This window comes from Rhinatrema bivittatum, chromosome 5 (assembly GCF_901001135.1).
Source record: "Rhinatrema bivittatum chromosome 5, aRhiBiv1.1, whole genome shotgun sequence".
Lineage (NCBI taxonomy): Eukaryota > Metazoa > Chordata > Amphibia > Gymnophiona > Rhinatrematidae > Rhinatrema > Rhinatrema bivittatum.
In genome coordinates, this window is record NC_042619.1 from 214,241,715 (window position 1) to 214,259,140 (window position 17,426).

General features: G+C 44.2%; 1 protein-coding gene across 8 annotated transcripts in view; it reads left to right on the forward strand.

The window, feature by feature from the left end:
* The window catches only part of CASK (calcium/calmodulin dependent serine protein kinase), a 1,033,919-nt gene that overhangs the window by 878,610 nt on the left and 137,883 nt on the right, over positions 1-17,426 (forward strand). For all 8 annotated transcript variants that reach the window (XM_029603127.1, XM_029603128.1, XM_029603131.1 and 5 more), the window contains one exon: positions 2,572-2,650. In XM_029603127.1, the coding sequence (XP_029458987.1) occupies positions 2,572-2,650 (79 nt within the window). The remainder of the gene's footprint in view (positions 1-2,571; positions 2,651-17,426) is intronic.

Consider the following 17,426-nt stretch of genomic DNA (forward strand, 5'->3'; position numbering starts at 1 on the left):
TTTTTATAAATGAGAATTCTGAAATAAATTTGCAATTCTCCATCTGTTAAAGCTCAGCATGTCATAAATCAAAGCTAGGTTTTAAATCCTTTCAGGAGCCTAAAGGCTTATGTTTGTTGTAGCCATCATTTGAATCTCAGTAAATGTGTCAGCTGTAGACAGTAACACAGTATCATATGCATTTGTTCAAACTTTGTAATTTACCTTGCAGCCTCAAAACAGAATTCCAAAAATTTGAGCATGCTAATGATTATAGTGCAGATTATTAATATTTTCAGTAGACGTGCCAATGGTGTAATAAACTAATAAATCTGGAAACATTTCATGTAATGAATGCCTTTATTCAGCAAGCATGGATAGCATATTGGAAAGGGTAGTTATTTCCCTACAGTAAATGAATAACATAGCTTGAGATTATAGGTCAGGGTGGCTAACTCTAGGATCTCAAGAGCCACAAACAGGTCTGGTTTTCGGGATGTTCACAGTGAATATGCATGAGAGAGATTTGCATGCACTGCCTCCATTTTATGCAGATAGATCTCATGCATATTGTCACGATCAGGCCCCTCCGCTCCGCATGCTGCGGGGCTTTGCTGGGCTTCAGGCCTCCGGCTCGGCTTATATACCAGGTCCCGTCCACTTGTACAGCTCAATCACAGTACTGCTAGGGACTCCTCCCAGCCTCTAGTCAGAGTGCCTGGCCTAGTCCTGGCACTCCCAAACAGTACACAGAAAAAAAGGGCTCCATCTCCTCCTCCAGAGACTCTGAGGAGCCGGGCTTTTGTGGCCAGCTCCACCACGGTGGCACGCCCTCTTCCTCAGCTTCCATAGACTCTGCTGAGTCATAGGGATCATTCCCCATTTCCTCCACCTGTTCCTGCTCACTCTCCAGCCAGGGGTCAGGTGTCGGTTCGGGGAACCTGGGAAGTGTAGTCTTTGCTACCTTCCTCAGCGCCCTCCGGTGGCTAGGTTTGGTACTGCCAGCTTCTGCTTTTCTGTGTCCCAGCTGTTTCTGCCCCTGGCCAGGTCGTACTGCATCACAATATTCGTTGTCAGGCTAATTTTAAGATGAGCATGTGTGCATCCATACACACGGGTATTGGCGCACGAGTGGAGATACGCTGCAGTTTTAAATCATGTGCCTACTTGCATACAGTCTTTTCTAGGACTTTGTCAGCTTTTACGCGCATTATGTAGGCGGATTTTAAAACATGCTTACATGAGGGACAACCCAGTTTTTCCAGTTAGTCCACCAGTTTGCCCAGTTAATATTGAGGTCTTCAAGACCCTTCTGTTCTGTTCATCCAGTTGACCTAGACCCCTCACCCTATCCTGTAAGCCTTAAAAGTTGTGATCTACAGTCTTGGTCCTCATCTGCAACAGCAGTAAAATTATATGGATAACAAACCAACATGCGCTGCAGTCTCTAGTTTAAAATACGGAGTTACATGCGTTCACCCTGCCCCAAAACGCCCATGCCCCACACCTTTTCCGCCCTCTTGTTTTGTCACGTACAGGGTATCTATGTGTGTACTTCTGTTGCTTGCGCCAGACTCTCATATGCGTGTACGTGGGCATTTTTGCACGAGCAATGCTTTTAAAATCGACATCTCGGGGTATGCTGAAAGTCAGGCCTGTTGATGGCTCTTGAGGACTAGAATTATCCACCTCTGCTATAGATGTGCAAAGCACCCTCCTAGTATCTAACCCTGCCTTTGGATTGGCTACAGGCTGCACCCAGCAGAATCAAAGCAAACATCCTTGGGGCAGTATCATGGAATGCTAGGTGAAAACACCAGCTTCTGATCACCCCAAAATCTCCAGCATGCTAAAATCTACCTTCCCTGGGGAAGTGGCATAGTCTATGAAGAAAGGCTGACTTTTTATTTTTTGGAGCCCATTCCAATTTGAATTTTCTATAAAGTATGTATTTGTAGGACTTTTTAAAATGCTCTGGAGTTTTTCATGTATTTCACAAGCTATAACCAGTCAAAATATAAATTGCAGTTGGGAATACTCTGCTCTCGGGTGAAATTTCACTGACTATCCCTGATCCTCTCTGATTAAAGACTTCTTTGGTTTTGTTGAATTTTACAAATGGAATTTAAATCAAGAAAAAATACTTTCTCTTTGTTGCAAAAATATTCATTTCATAAATATGAAAAATTTCAAAATGTTCAAAACTCTTGCTTTTTTGATCACTTTTAAATTATGAAAAAATCTAGACTATATATGTGTACATACTTATCTGTGCAAAGATTCTAAGATGTGGTTCTGGACAGGGTGTATACTATCAGTATTGTGCTCTCAGTATTCTGAGAAAGACTCCACCAAGAGAGGGCATTAACTGCCAGATAATGTCCTGAACTTAGAATATTATATGTGCTATATTACTATCGATCTATACATCTGTAGCAAAACTCTCCAGCTTGACTGCGCATTGTTGTGGGCTTTACTTTGTCCTACAAAATTTAAATGAAGTGCATGTCTTATTAAGTGTGTGTGAAAAGAATTCAAAAATACATTAAGAAATTAGAATTTTATACATGTAAAACAATTTTCTTTTAACAGGGAATTACTTTAAAAATGAATGAGTTGAACCATTGCATTGTGGCAAGAATTATGCATGGAGGGATGATTCACAGGCAAGGTAATTAACAGCCAGTGTTAACGTCTTCATCATAAACTTAGCATTTTGTGTCTCCTTTACCCATTGAGTAAAAATACAGTATATACTGTTTAATCTGCTTAGTCATTTATCAGTGAGCATGTTCAGATCTCTGAACTTGCCGGGTCACTAGTTAGTGTGTTCCAGACCTCTCAACCTACTGACTTGCTTATCAGCATTAGCCATCATCTCTTGACCCAGAAACTCACTAATAAATGTTTATCGTGCTATGACACAATCGAGTGGTGTATGGGATCAGAATGAGGACTAGGGGACACTCCATGAAGTTAGCAAGTAGCACATTTAAAACTAATCAGAGAAAATTCTTTTTCACTCACCATACAATTAAGCTCTGGAATTTGTTGCCAGAGGATGTGGTTAGTGCATTTAGTATAGCTAGGTTTAAAAAAGATTTGTATAAGTTCTTAGAGAAGTCCATTTACTGCTATTAATCAAGTTGTCTTAGAGAATAGCCACTGCTGTTACTGACATCAGTAGCATGGGATTTACTTAGTGTTTTGGTACTTGTGACTTGGATTGGTCACTGTTGGAAACAGGATGCTGGCTTGATGGACCCTTGGTCTGACCCAGTATGGCAATTTATATTCTTAATGAGTATTCCTCAGCCTAAGTAGTTACTGATTTGTGACTCTGATCAGTTACAGAGTGGTAGTTCTGAGATTTCAGAGTAATGTCAGTGGAAATGCATAGTGTAAGGAATGTAACTATTATTCCATGTGGATGTCATCAGTGTAATAGGAAAGAATAAAAAGTATGAGAATAAAATCAAGTATATAAATGATTAATCAGTTATTTATAAAAGGTGAGGCATTTATTTTAAGAGCTGTCTCTGTAGTCAAGAACTTTGAAGGTAAAATTATGTGCCCCCATATCTGATTAGCTTATGATCTGTGGTAATTGATATGAAAGAGGTACTAATATCTTATATCCATTAGCAGTACAAAAGGGCAACAGTTCTGGCTATGTGGTTTTTGTCCAAGAAACTCTCTAGATTTGCAGAATTTGGCAGCCATAGAAAACCAGTATAATTAAGAGACCATCTTATCTTTCTGTATCTTATCTGTGGATCCCTCATCTGCTTACATACCTGCCCAACTCTCCGGACTGCTGTAGTCCAAGACTTGCCTGTCTCTGCCATTAAAGGGGAGGTAGCTCCATGGAACGACCTCCCAGAGGAGGTAGAAAAATCAAAAACAGTAATGGAATTCGAGAAAGTATGAAATAACCACTGAGGATCCTTAGTGCAAAGACATTTAAGGTTAAGGCAGAGATCAGCTGGGGGTCTCGGGTATTGTGAGGTAAACTGGCAAACTAGATGGGCCTTACGGTCCTCATCTATCGTCATAATTTGTTTCTAAGCTGGTTAGATTGTATCCAACCAACTGTACTAAGGAGGAAAGTTGCACTGCACCTGCATCACCAGTATGCAAATTGAGCTCCACCCCTTCCCTGTGCTCTCCAGCTCTGCCTCTCTCTGTATGGAAGAAGAGAAACATTGGTGGCAGTGAAGAGCGCGATTTATCCTTCCTCTCTCCCCTCACTCACCAGCTCCTATCGGCCAAGAGGAGGAGAGGTAAGGCGGCCTTGCAGTGCCTGTAGCGTATCCTCCCTTCTCCCCTGCCAGAGTCTGAATAGCACACTTTGAACCATGTGTTTCAAAGCATGATGCTCTGGCCTCAGCAAAGGAGGAGAGAGGACACATCAGTGCAAGGCCACTGTCCTCCTCTTTCTCCTGTTTGGCCGATTGGAACCGCTGAGTATGGGGAACTGGGGACTATGGGATGGGGTGAAGAGAATGAACTGATTGGTAAGAGGAGGGAGAAGTGAGAGAAAGGAAGTGGGGAGTGAATAAGTGAACTGGGGTTGGGGGAGGGAATGAATCAGGGGGAGGTGTGGGATTTGGGAGGGGGAGTAAACCAGAATGAGTGAGGGGTTTGTGGGGGAACTAGGGTGATTGAGGGGTTCGAGGAAATGGGGAGGGAACCAGGATGAGTGAGGGGATCGGTTGAAGGGAGGAAGAGAGAGAGGGAGGAAATAAAAGGGCCTTTGAAAGGGGGGGGGATAAGAGAAAGAGAGGATGGGACTGTGATTCCACACATCTCATTTACCCACTTCCTACACTTCACAGTATATCCCTGTCCTTGGACGGGCTTTTACTACCAGTTTTTGTACTAAAAGAACAGTAACACAAACATTTGCAGGAGGGCTTTGACGTAGTGAGGATGGACTGAAGATTTGGTGGCCCAGTGATTTAATATTATGTTAACACCTCGATGCACTCTTGAATTCTTTTAAAATGTGCTGGGTTTTCTCACTGCAACATCCTGAAAAGGCCTGCTTTGGTGTTTTACTGTAGCAATAGACTTTCATCCTGTTGTAGTTCTAGTATTTTTAATTTTTTCCAGAGGATAGAGCTCAGTAATTTAACTGGAGTGAAGCTTTTATTGCCATTTTTACCCATATTAAATGAGCCTGTCTTCTTATAACACAATAACTTGCTGATGTCTTTGATGAAAGTCATATTCTTTGTTTTTGATCTGCTTAGAGATTATTTTTCTGCTTTTGAGTGTGTATCATTTGCTTACAGTCCTGCCTAGTTCTTAGACTGCTATGGAACAAAACACACCTTTTTGCCCATTCAAGGAAGGCTGTTCACAAAATTGGCTGAATTATATTTTTATGTGAATATTTGCAGGTAAACTTCTCAAGGCATAAACCAATCAACACTCCTACAGAATATCACATTAAAAAGAAAGATCACAATCACAAATGATGCACAGTGATGATATTAACCTGCAAGTCAAAGCCTGGGGAAAATATTGAAAGAATCTAGCAAAACTGAAATATAATATTTAACCACAAAGCAAATGCCCCCTCCCCCACTTTTCTGGCATTCAGTGCAATAATTGCAGAGATGCTCAATCAAGTGGAATAAAATACAACTTTTCAAAAGGCAGTTAGGATTAAGCAAGATCAAACAGGAACTGTACAGTACATTTATGTGAAGATTCAGGAGAGATTTGCCATGCGGATTAATATCTGAACTGTTTTCCTACCAAATGCCTCCTTGCTTGCCAACCTCATCTGCCCAACATTCAGCCTGCTTTATTTAAAATTGATTTCATACCACAACTATTTTCAGCTCTATATGATATGCTGTTTATGAAATGAACTGCTTTTAGGTTTGCTCAAGATAAATGAAAAAGTATATGTAAAATATAAATACCGATGCTTAGTCCTTTTTCCAGAAAACATTATTTGATTATCTTTAATGAAATAATTTGGTAATGCTCTGTTATCAGTTAACAGAGTTAAGGAGTAAGGACTATTGTCCCCCTTTTGCAAACATGGTTTTTATTATTCTGTACTATTCATTCTGAAAGTGATTTGAGCTTAGAGTTGACAGCGGCATCATGTTACCTGATGCATAGTCAGAAGATGTAAGAAAACAATATTAGAAAAAAGGCAGCCAATGATGACCATAATGGAAAATATTGACTCGAGAAGGAGTAGTGATTGATTGAAAGACCAATTTTTTTACATTATTAGGCAAACATGTCACTCAGTATTTGTTTTATGAAGCCATTAGGAAAATATATATTTGTGCTGTGTTTGCCTGTTTTTTGGTTTAATAGTTGTGCGTTCATGATTTTGTTGGGTGGAAGTGAGTCAGCATAGTGGTGGCTGAATCAGATGCCACATCCTTCAGAGAAGATACATAGATTTAGCAGAAAAGGACAGCGCATTGGTACCTGCCTACTGGGCTGTCACAGGTTTTACTTGATCTGTGGTCTTCGCCCTCTCTTCAGCACTAAGGTCCCTTTGTGCCTGTCCCATACATGCTTTTATTAAGCATTGGATATTTTACTTTATTATTTACTTTTTTCTGGCCCAGTAGCTCCTCCTTTCTCCTTTTTCTTCCAGCTCAATCAGAACCAGTGCTGGGATCATGAGGCATTTCATTTGCAACTACCTGGGGATTTTTTCCCCTATTTTAATAGACCTATTCTTTCATTGCTTCTAATCTGATCATTGCAGCAACATTCCTGAGACCAGGAGCTATGCATCAAGTCTTCTTCTGGACCCCTCTATCATAGGCACAAAATCCATCCACCAGGTGTTGGTCTTAACTGTGACCATGATCCTTTACCCTACCAGGAGCTGTGAATGCTGACCCAGGTGTGGTAGGTCCAATCTGAGAATCAAACCAATGACCATCCACATAGCATGCAGCTCCACTACTGAACCACTGGACATGACCACTCTTTGTTTTATTTGTAAAGCTACTAGGCCAAAGCAGAAAATGTATGCAGAGAAGAAGAAGATGGAGGCATGTACCAAAAACCAGAGTACCAAAAAAAAAAGCAAAAAATATATATTTCCCATTGATAGCAGGGCTGAATTAGCCATGCTGTCATGGGAACTGTCAATCAGGGCCCGGGAGGCAGAGTTTCCTAAGTAGAGGTTAGAGCTTTGCTCTCTGCGGCTGCACGTGGGTTCCCGCACAGGAAAACAGAATCTCTTCAGTCTTTTTCCGTGCGTGGGAACGCACGCGGAGCTTCAGTCTCCTCAGTTTGGTTTTCAATTGAGGGCATGATGTCAAAGAAACAAGGTGCAAGACCATCTGCATTTAAGCCATGCCGTTGCGGCAAAATCATGTTAATCACGGATGGACATGATAGGTGTTATCGCTGCCTGGAACCCGATCATGACCAGGGCACATGTGAGCACTGCGGCCGCATGTCGCCCAGCGACAGCGAGCTCAAAAAATTGAAGGACTCAGAAGTAACACCATGGGTTCATATGCCCCTCCATCTAAGACCCAATCTTCACCGGGCCCTTCAAAAAAGCAGGCCCCAGCGATCAGAAGAGCATTGTCACTAGATCCTATGATCTCCAGGCCTGGAGATGATACAGGATTTAAAGGTACCCATAAGAGTCGGGAACCCCACAGGTCTAAAAAGACACATCGGGAGACACAAGAATTGGGGCGGGAATCGTACCCGAAAGATACGAAGCAAAACGGGGACCATACAGCTGCTTCGACGTCTAAACATCGACCATCGTCAATGCTTTCGGCACAGAAGTCGGCGCATTTGGCACCGAAGAGAACGCCCTCGGCGCCGAAGATAGCGCACTCGCAATACCGGCGCACTCAAAGGCTTGGGCGCCAACATCAAAACAGGGTGCAGAAAGGGCGCACAAACGTCAACCACTGTCACAGGATATGATGCAATTGGCGCATGATGTGCCCCCATTGGCTCAGGAGGCTGGGACCAGCCTTTCCTCGAAATGCAGTACTATCACTGCAGGAAGCCATGGATCCCAACACTCATCGCCAGATACAGGTCACAGGAGGCTTAGGGATGCATCTGGGGACAAAATCCGATCAATGTCAAGCCCTCGTCTCTCTCATCAGTCCAGTTTTTCCTATGGACAACAGAGGGCCATTTCTTATTCCGAAGAAGAGGGGGTCCATGTAACCTCCCTCTCCTCCTCTTCCTCTGCTTCGTCGCAGGGCCTTTCTGACCTATCGTCGGTATCAAAAACCCATGCTCTGAGCTATAATCTATAGGAACCATTAACGAAGAAGAGGAAAGTCACGGGGGTTATACTTCCGCAGAAAAGACAGTCTAGAGCCATGGACTCAGACATGTTATTGGCAGCAGTGCCACCACCAGGAGCGAGTCGCCCGCAGATGCCACTGCAGACCCAGCAGGCTTTCTCTCAGTTGTCAGAAGCACTTTCAGGGTTTTTTGAAACGCTCCAATCCACGTTCACTTTGCCTCAGACACCTTCATCTAGTTCACCGGGGGCACCACAACCCACAAGAGAACCGTCCCCAGAACCTGCAATATCGCCTCAGCTGCTCATGACCTCATCGCCGGCTCACAGGCCTCCTTCACCCCTGGGCCCTGACTCACCTCAATCCTTGCCATGTACATCCAAGAGAACCGTCCCCAGAACCTGCAATATCGTCTCAGCAGCTCATGACTACATCGCCGGCTCATAGGCCTCCTTCACCCCTGGACCCTGACTCACCTCAATCCTTCACACCAATGAAATGCCCCAAAATTAATTTAATCCAGTGTCCAAAAATTGTCAACCACACATCAAAATAAAGGGCGCACTGGTCTATATTTATCAACCAATTCAAAATTGTCGAACCACACAAACCTTAATTATGCAATAGACGAAATAGAATTTATTTATTTCGAAGCGAACCTACAGAATGTCTCGGAGACCCTAAGAAGTATTGTTACCCCTGAGGCAGGACCAGAACGGTCCGAAACGCGGCCGTGTCGGGACTTATAGAATGTTTCAAAGATGAGTATATCTCAGACACTGTGTGTGAAATAAGCACCCGTAAAGATGATTGAAAGATCAGCAGAGTGGTAGCTTTGTGTTGGAAGATCTATTTAGCTTTCATGCGTGTGTGGTGATACATCCAAGAAGGTGGTACAATAGGGGTCTTGCTATGTTTTTAAAAAAAAAAAAAAAAGTTAAAAAACAAGCAAAAAAATGATTCAAAATAAAAAAATATTAAATTTGGACCTGTACGCTACATTTTGAGTCTATATGCCTACACAGTCTCAAGTAGATCGGAGGTCCTACAAATGAGTCTATTGCATAATTAAGGTTTGTGTGGTTCGACAATTTTGAATTGGTTGATAAATATAGACCAGTGCGCCCTTTATTTTGATGTGTGGTTCACCTCAATCCTTGCCATGTACATCCATCCTTCGGACCCGCCAGAAGATCTGCCGGAACCTTATTCCCCACCTGAGGACTTGTCCTACCCAAAATTCTTGGACAAAATGGGGTCCATCCTGCACTTGGATATTCAGAAACTCAAAGACCCAAGAGCAGAGACATTGGGGTTATTAAAGATTTTCGATGCACTCAGTGAGCCCACCTCCTTACCTCCTCATGAAGTGCTAAACAAGGTATTGGAGAAATCATGGGAAACACCATTCACAATTCCACCAGTCTCCAGAAAGACTGATTTAAAATTTCAAATGCGACAATCACCATACTACTCCCTACCACAACTACCGCACGCGTCGATAGTGGTAGAATCTGCCATGCAACATGCGAAAAAATCTAAACTGCATGCATCTACACCGCCAGGAAGTGATAATCGCTATTTAGACGATTTTGCGAAAAGAACATTCCAAACTGCTATGCTTTCTGCTAGCATTCAGCAGCATCAGTTTTATATGGTGCAATACTTGTATGAGTGTGTACAAGCAACGAAGAGAATGCTCACCACCACTGCAGACCCTATTCTGCAGCCAGTCCAGGACATGGAAGAAGGTACAGATACCGGCTTCACACAGTCTATGAAGCCTTTGAAATCTCTTCCAGAGCTTCAGCATCGGCCATAGCAGCAAGGTGGATGGCGTGGCTCCGGGTGAGTGCAATCTGGGAAGACCTACATGATAAATTGGCCAACCTGCCATGCAAAGGCGATAATTTATTTGGAGACCGCTTCCAAGAAACAGTCACCAATTTAAAGGACCATGCGGTGGCAGTGCAATACCTAATGACACCAACCGCTTACTCTGGCTCACGGCGCTACTTCACGGCCTCTCACCGTCAGCAATTTCACCACCGACCTTTTCGGTCATATCTACAGTATAGACCTCCAGCATGCCAGCCATATCAGCGTCCACAACAACAATAGACACAGAGCAGGAGGGGAAGGCCGAGAAACCAACGGCCGCAGGGCCAACAGCTGGCAGCCTCAACCAAGCCAACCCAATCATTTTAAGAATACAGCCACCATCACTACAGCTAGCGCCCCCAGGAAGGATAACATCCCACTTCCCTGAGTGGGAAGCAATAACAACCGATCGTTGGGTTCTAGACATTGTACAGAAGGGCTACCAGCTCCAATTCGCAAACAAACCCTCGCTTCCTCATCTCACAATACTGAAAGCCAGGGTATCACAACTCCAACTCGGGGAAGAGATATCATCACTATGGCGCCAACGGGCAATTCGAATTATCCCGTATGGTACCCGGAACATAAGAACAAAAGAAAATGCCATACTGGGTCAGACCAAGGGTCCATCAAGCCCAGCATCCTGTTTCCAACAGTGGCCAATCCAGGCCATGACAGCATGGCTAATTCAGCCCTGCTAACAATGGGAAATATATATTTTTTGCTTTTTTTTTTTTTTTTTTTTTTTGGTACTCTGGTTTTTGGTACATGCCTCCATCTTCTTCTTCTGTGCATACATTTTCTGCTTTGGCCTAGTAGCTTTACAAATAAAACAAAGAGTGGTCATGTCCAGTGGTTTAGTAGTGGAGCTGCATGCTCGAGCATTTGGATGGGACGATAGAGGCAATTTTTGTTTTTCATAGCAGAATTGAATACATTGTGCAGTCCAGCTTGAGATGGTTCGCTAGGCCACCGGAAGGCCTGGTGCATTTGGGTTGAAGGATGCAAACAATTGAAACGGGAATCTAAATGTCTCCGTTCCTTGTTGTAGGCCAATGCTCGTTTGCAGTCCAATGTGTGTAATAACTGTACCCTTTCATTGTGATGTGGTTTAGGGAAGAATGTTGGTTGTTCTATCGATTGGTTCAAGTGGAACTGTGAAACCATTTTTGGGAGAAAGGCAGGATGGGTTCAGAGAACTGCCTTGTGATGATAAAACTGTAGATATGGACTATAATGGACTTAGGCCTGTAGTTCGCTAACTCTCCGTGCTGAGCTTACTGCTATGAAGACGACCACCTTCCACGTGCGGTACTTTATGTGGGCTGAGTCCATTGGTTCAAATGGGAATAGAATGAGTTGTTCTAAGACAAGGTTAAGGTTCCATGGTACCAGTGGCTTGGAGGTCGGTGGTCAAAGGTGGGAGAGATCCCTGAGAAATCAAGATATCAAACGGTGAGTTGAGATTGGGTGACCGCGGTGCGGTCTATGATACGCTGCTATGGCGATAAGGTGAACTCTGAGGAAGTTTCTAGGCCAGACGTGTATATAATGTATCTAGGTAGTCAAGAAGTGACTCAGGTGAACAGTCTAATGGTTGAACTCCTTTGGACGTGCACCAGGTGGAGTAACGCTTCCATTTAAAGCTGTAATTCCTTCTAGTGGATGGCTTCCTGGATTTCAAGATAACGTCCTGTGCTGCGATGGAGATGCCCTGTTCTGTCAGGAGGATCCACTCAATCTCTATGCTGTTAAATGGAGGGATGAATGCATTGGATGGAGAAGGGTTCCCCCGTCCTGCACTAAAAGATCCGGTTGATTTGGTAACCATATTGGCTCTTCGATGGAGATATGTAACAGGTAGGTGTGCCACGGCTGTCTGGGCCAAGCCGGAGCAATTAGTATCAGTTGAGCTGCATCTGCTATGCAGATCCCTGGAGTGCCTCAGGGATCTGTATTGGGACCCTTACTTTTCAATATATTTATAAATGATCTGGAAAGAAATACGACAAGTGAGGTAATCAAATTTGCAGATGATACAAAATTGTTCAGAGTAGTTAAAACACAAGCAGATTGTGATAAATTGCAGGAGGACCTTGTGAGGCTGGAAAATTGGGCATCAAAATAGCAGATGAAATTTAATGTGGACAAGTGCAAGGTGATGCATATAGGGAAAAATAACTCATGCTATAGTTACACAATGTTAGGTTCCATATTAGGTGCTACTATCCAAGAAAGATCTAGGCGTCATATTGGATAACACATTGAAATAGTCGGTTCAGTGAGCTGCGGCAGTCAAAAAAGCAAACAGAATGGTGAATAAAATGGAAAATGTCATAATGCCTCTGTATCGCTCCATGGTGAGACCGCACCTTGAATTGAATAATGTGTACAATTCTGGTCGCCACATCTCAAAAAAGATATAATTGCGAAGGAGAAGGTACAGAGGAGGGCGACCACAATGATAAAGGGAATGGAACAGCTCCCCTATGAGGAAAGACTAAAGAGGTTAGGACTTTTCAGCTTGGAGACAAGAAGGCTGAGGGAGGATATGATAGAGGTGTTTAAAATCATGAGAGGTCTAGAATGGGTAGATGTGAATTGTTTTATTACTCTTTTGGATAATAGAAAGACTAGGGGGCACTCCATGAAGTTAGCATGTGGCACATTTAAAACTAATCGGAGAAAGTTCGTTTTCACTCAACACACAATTAAACTCTGGAATTTGTTGCCAGAAGATGTGGTTAGTGCAGTTAGTATAGCTGTGTTTAAAAAAGGATTGGATAAGTTCTTGGAGGAGAAGTCCATTACCTGCTATTAATTAAGTTGACTTAGATAATTACCACCGCTATTACTAGAAACGGTAACATGGAATAGACAGTTTTTGGGTACTTGCCAGGTTCTTATGGTCTGGATTGGCCACTGTTGGAAACAGGATGCTGGGCTTGATGGACCCTTGGTCTGACCCAGTATGGCATGTTCTTATGTTCTTATTGTTGTATTGTCCTTGTAATGAGAGGTATGGGTGGAAAAGCGTACATTAGGCTCTCTTTCCAAGGAACGAGGAAGGCATCCTGTGCTGTCCTTCGCTGACTGGGCCCATACTGAACAGAAACGAGGAACCTCTGCACTGGCCTCCGTAGGGAAGAGGTCCATCGTTGGAACTCCCCATCTGGCGAATATCTCTTGAGTCACTTGCTGGTTGAGTGACCACTCGAGGGGATGGAATGTCCGGCTTAACCTGTCCGCCCAGGTATTGATAATTCCCGGAACGTATGTTGCTTGCAGGTGGATCGAGTGACAGCGTGCGTGATCGAAGATGAGAAGAGTCTCTCTGCAGAGGGACCATGAACTGGACCCTCCTTGTTTATGTAGAACATTTCTACCTGGTTGTTGTGTATACCATGACCCTGTGACCTTGCAGGTGAACTAGGAAGGCTTATAAGGTGTTGCTCTGAACTCCAGTAAATTGATCTGTAGATTCTGCTCTTGGCAAGACCACAGTCCTTGTGTTTGCCAGAGGTCCAGATGCGCTCCCCAGCCCTTGCGAGAGGCATCGGTGGTAAGCACTGCATTGTTTTGGGGGAAGACTGAACACCCCCCCCTTTGGACAGTGTTGTTTTGTTGAGCCACCGATCTATATCTTTTGTCATTTCTGAAGTGAGTACTAGACATATCGTTAACAGTTGAGAGTGTTTCCATTGCCATTTCAAATCCCACTGCAGGCGACGCATATGTAACCTGGTGTTGGTACAGTGAAAATGGCTACTGCCATGTGACCCAAAACTGAGAGGATTTGGCGTGCTGAAGGTCTCTGCATAATTTTGAGGGCGCACAATAGACGCTGCATCTCCCACTTTCTGTTCTCTGGCAGGAACGCTCTTGCTCCTTGTGGTGTCTAATCGAACTCCTATGAACTGTAGAACTTGTGTTGGGATCAAGGTGGATTTCTGGTAGTTGATCACTAACCCCAATTTGCCCAAGCAATTGATAATCTGTTAAAGATCTCGATGAGCGTTGTGGGAGTCTATGCCACTAGAAGGCAACTGTCGAGGTATGGGAAGATTCTCATACCCCGCTGCCAGAGGGATGCCACCACCATTACCATGCACTTCATGAAAACTCTGCGGGCCGCTGATAGGCCAAATGGAAGAACCTTGTATTGCCGATCCTTGTGTATCAGAAGCACAGGTATCGCCACGATGATGGGTTGATAGGAATGTGGGTATAAGCATCCTTGAGATCTATTGAGCACATCCAGTCGTTGGGTTGAAGCAGGGGCAGAATGGATTTCAGGGATACAATTTTGAATTTCTCCTTGATTAGACACTTGTTCAACTTGTGGAGATCCAGAATTGGCTGAAGTCCACTGGATTTCTTGGGAATTAGGAAATATGGTGAGTAGATCATGAGAAGTCTTGAATGAGTAGATGTGACTCGGTTATTTACACTTTCGAATAATAGAAGGATTAGGGGGCATTCCATGAAGTTAGCATGTGCGAGTACATGTGCACACAATTTTATATGGACGCATGCATGTGCGTGCAAATGCTGCCTCTACCACATAAGTGGGGGAGATTTGCTAAGTATGCGCACCATACTTAGTTCTCTTTCTGCCCTTGGTGTTCTCTCAGCTCTTTTTTAAACTGGACTCCAGGCTCTGCAGTTTCAACATTTTTTATTCATTGTCATCTTAAAATGAACAAGTACAGGTGATAATAACTCTTGTTTTGATTTAATCAGCTCCTCTCTACTCCATCAGCAGGCAGGCAGCAGAAAAATAGTGAAGGGGGTTTCTTTACCCCCAATTACATAGGCTCACATAAAGTTACATAATAAAATAGATGAATAAAGTCCTTTCATGTATGTTCTAGGGGAAAACGCTGCAGAGAAAGTTATGAGGTTTACCACTGGAAACAGAGTTTCACTCTGCTGCCCAGTGCTGGAAAGGTGAGGCAGCTCTCTTTTGCACAGCTCAGAAGGAAGCTCAGATTTCTCCCTCTGCTTCCTAGCTACAGGCATGGCCATCTCCCCCCATCTCTTCTGTCATAGGGGATGATACAAAAAAAAAAATGCGGAAAGCGGACGCTGAAAAGTCAGCGCCCGATTTCTTAACGTGCGCATGGCACCCGCAAGGGGGGCGCCATGCTATATTGTAATTAGGGGGTTGCATTGACAAGGAGGCACTAGGGTCACTTGCGCAACCTTGGCCCCTCCTTGCTAATGCAACCCCGTGGTTACCGGCGGTCTGCCGGTTATGAGGGGGATGGCACAGCTCCCCTGTGAGGAAGGGCTGAAGAGGTTGTGGCTGTTCGGCTTGGAGAGGAGACAGCGCGGGGGGGATGTGGTGGAGGACTTTGGGATCGTGAGAGGTCTTGAACGAGTAGATGTGACTCTGTTATTTACACTTTCGAATAGTGGAGGGACTGGGGGGCATTCCATGAAGTTGGCAGGTGGCACATTTGAGACTAATCAGAGGGAGTTCTTTTTCACTCAGCACACAATAAGGCTCTGGAATTTGTTGCCAGAGGATGTGGTTAGTGCAGTTGGTGTAGCTGGGTTCGGAGGAGGTTTGAATGGGTTCTTGGAGGAGAAGTACATTAACGGCTATTGATCGAGTTTACTTGGGGAATAGCCACTGCTATTAATTGCATCAGTGGCATGGGATCTTCTTAGTGTTTGGGTAATTGCCAGGTTCTTGTGGCCTGGTTTGGCCTCTGTTGGAAGCAGGATGCTGGGCTTGATGGACCCTTGGTCTGACCCAGCATGGCAGTTTCTTATGTTCTTATGTACCTGTTTCCCCAGTTTATTCCCAGTTCGCCCCGGTAAAGAATAGGATTTCTGAACACCCCTAGGTAGATAGCCTCCCTTTTACCCTATTAGCACCGACCCTTCAGCCCCCGCTGACTAGCTTTGATTTTATTATTTTAAAACTTACACAACATCCATAGCAGAAGAGATGTGGTAGAGGACCCCCCGGCGTGTGCTTTTGCACATGAATACTTAAGTGCATACTTCAGGTTACAGACCCGTAACGCCCGTACCCCAACCAGGCCACACCCCTTTTTTGTCTTCCTGATTTGTATGCGTACCCAGGCGCTTTCTGCACGGTGCGCACTGGCCGGAGATACTCGCATATTACCCTGCTTTGGTGTGGGTAAAGCTTTTAAAATCTGCCTGTTAGAAGGTAGTAGATCAAAAGCAGAAGTACGTGCATTTATTTTGGCCAACATTTTGTCATCCTTTTGTCAGGAAAACATGGCTTGACTTCACCAAAAACTATTTTACCAATATACCACATTCTCCAATACCTCCATCACAGTTAGAATTAATATTGCTCATTTTAGAGTCTTTGGTTCCAAAATATGAAATTTAATTTACTATTCTGCCATATGAAGCCTGGTAAGAAATCCTGCAAACTAAGGGGGTCATTTTCAAAAGTGAATGGGGGCGGAGTCGGCCCCGGAAGAGGAGGAGTCGGGGCGGTTGACTCTGCGGAGACATCGCTGGCAGCGAAAGGTAAGGACCCTTGTTGCTGCCAGTTTCGCGCCGAATGACTACACCTTTTATGGTGTAGTTATTCGGTGCGATGGCTGCCGGCTTTTGCAGGCCCACCCCCCGCTTCGCCCCCCATTACCGCCAGATTTTCTAAAGTCTGCCACCTTAGGAAATCCAGGCCTAAGTCATAGACAGGGTTCTTTGTTTTCATCTTTGTTTTCATTTTAAATCTATTTTCAACCATAATTCCTGGATTTTTCCAAAAGTGACTATTTTAAACTGATTTTCATCCTAATTTTAAGCAGATTAAAAAGCAGTTCTCAGTGTCTCTAGGCTTCCAGCCCGTGCAGGCCAATGCATCTGCAGCATTTCAAGTCCCACCCCCCATCACCAGTGAAAGCACTCTCCCTCCAGTGCCACTAATGTAGTGCTTTAAGTCCTGCCTCCCCCGCCCTCCCGGTAGCCTAAGTGCCTGTTTGGTGCCACCAGTATAGCATTTGAAGCAGGCCATGCCCACCAGAAGCACTTCCCAGCAAACTCCCTTGCCCTGCACAGAAGCAGAAGTGCAGTGCCTCAGAGTGTGGGATCCTCAAGCATGCTGCTGAAGAAGCAAGAAGCTACCATTAGTAAGGATGAATGCTGTTGAAATGGGGGTGGGGAAGAAAGAGGGAGATTCTCAGGAATGTGAGAGGGAAAGGGACATGTTGGGCAGGGGATAGGGTAGAGAGAAGAATGCTGCTGAGTGGGTGAGTGGGAGAAAATGCTTAATATTGTTTTATGGTCCTGACTTCT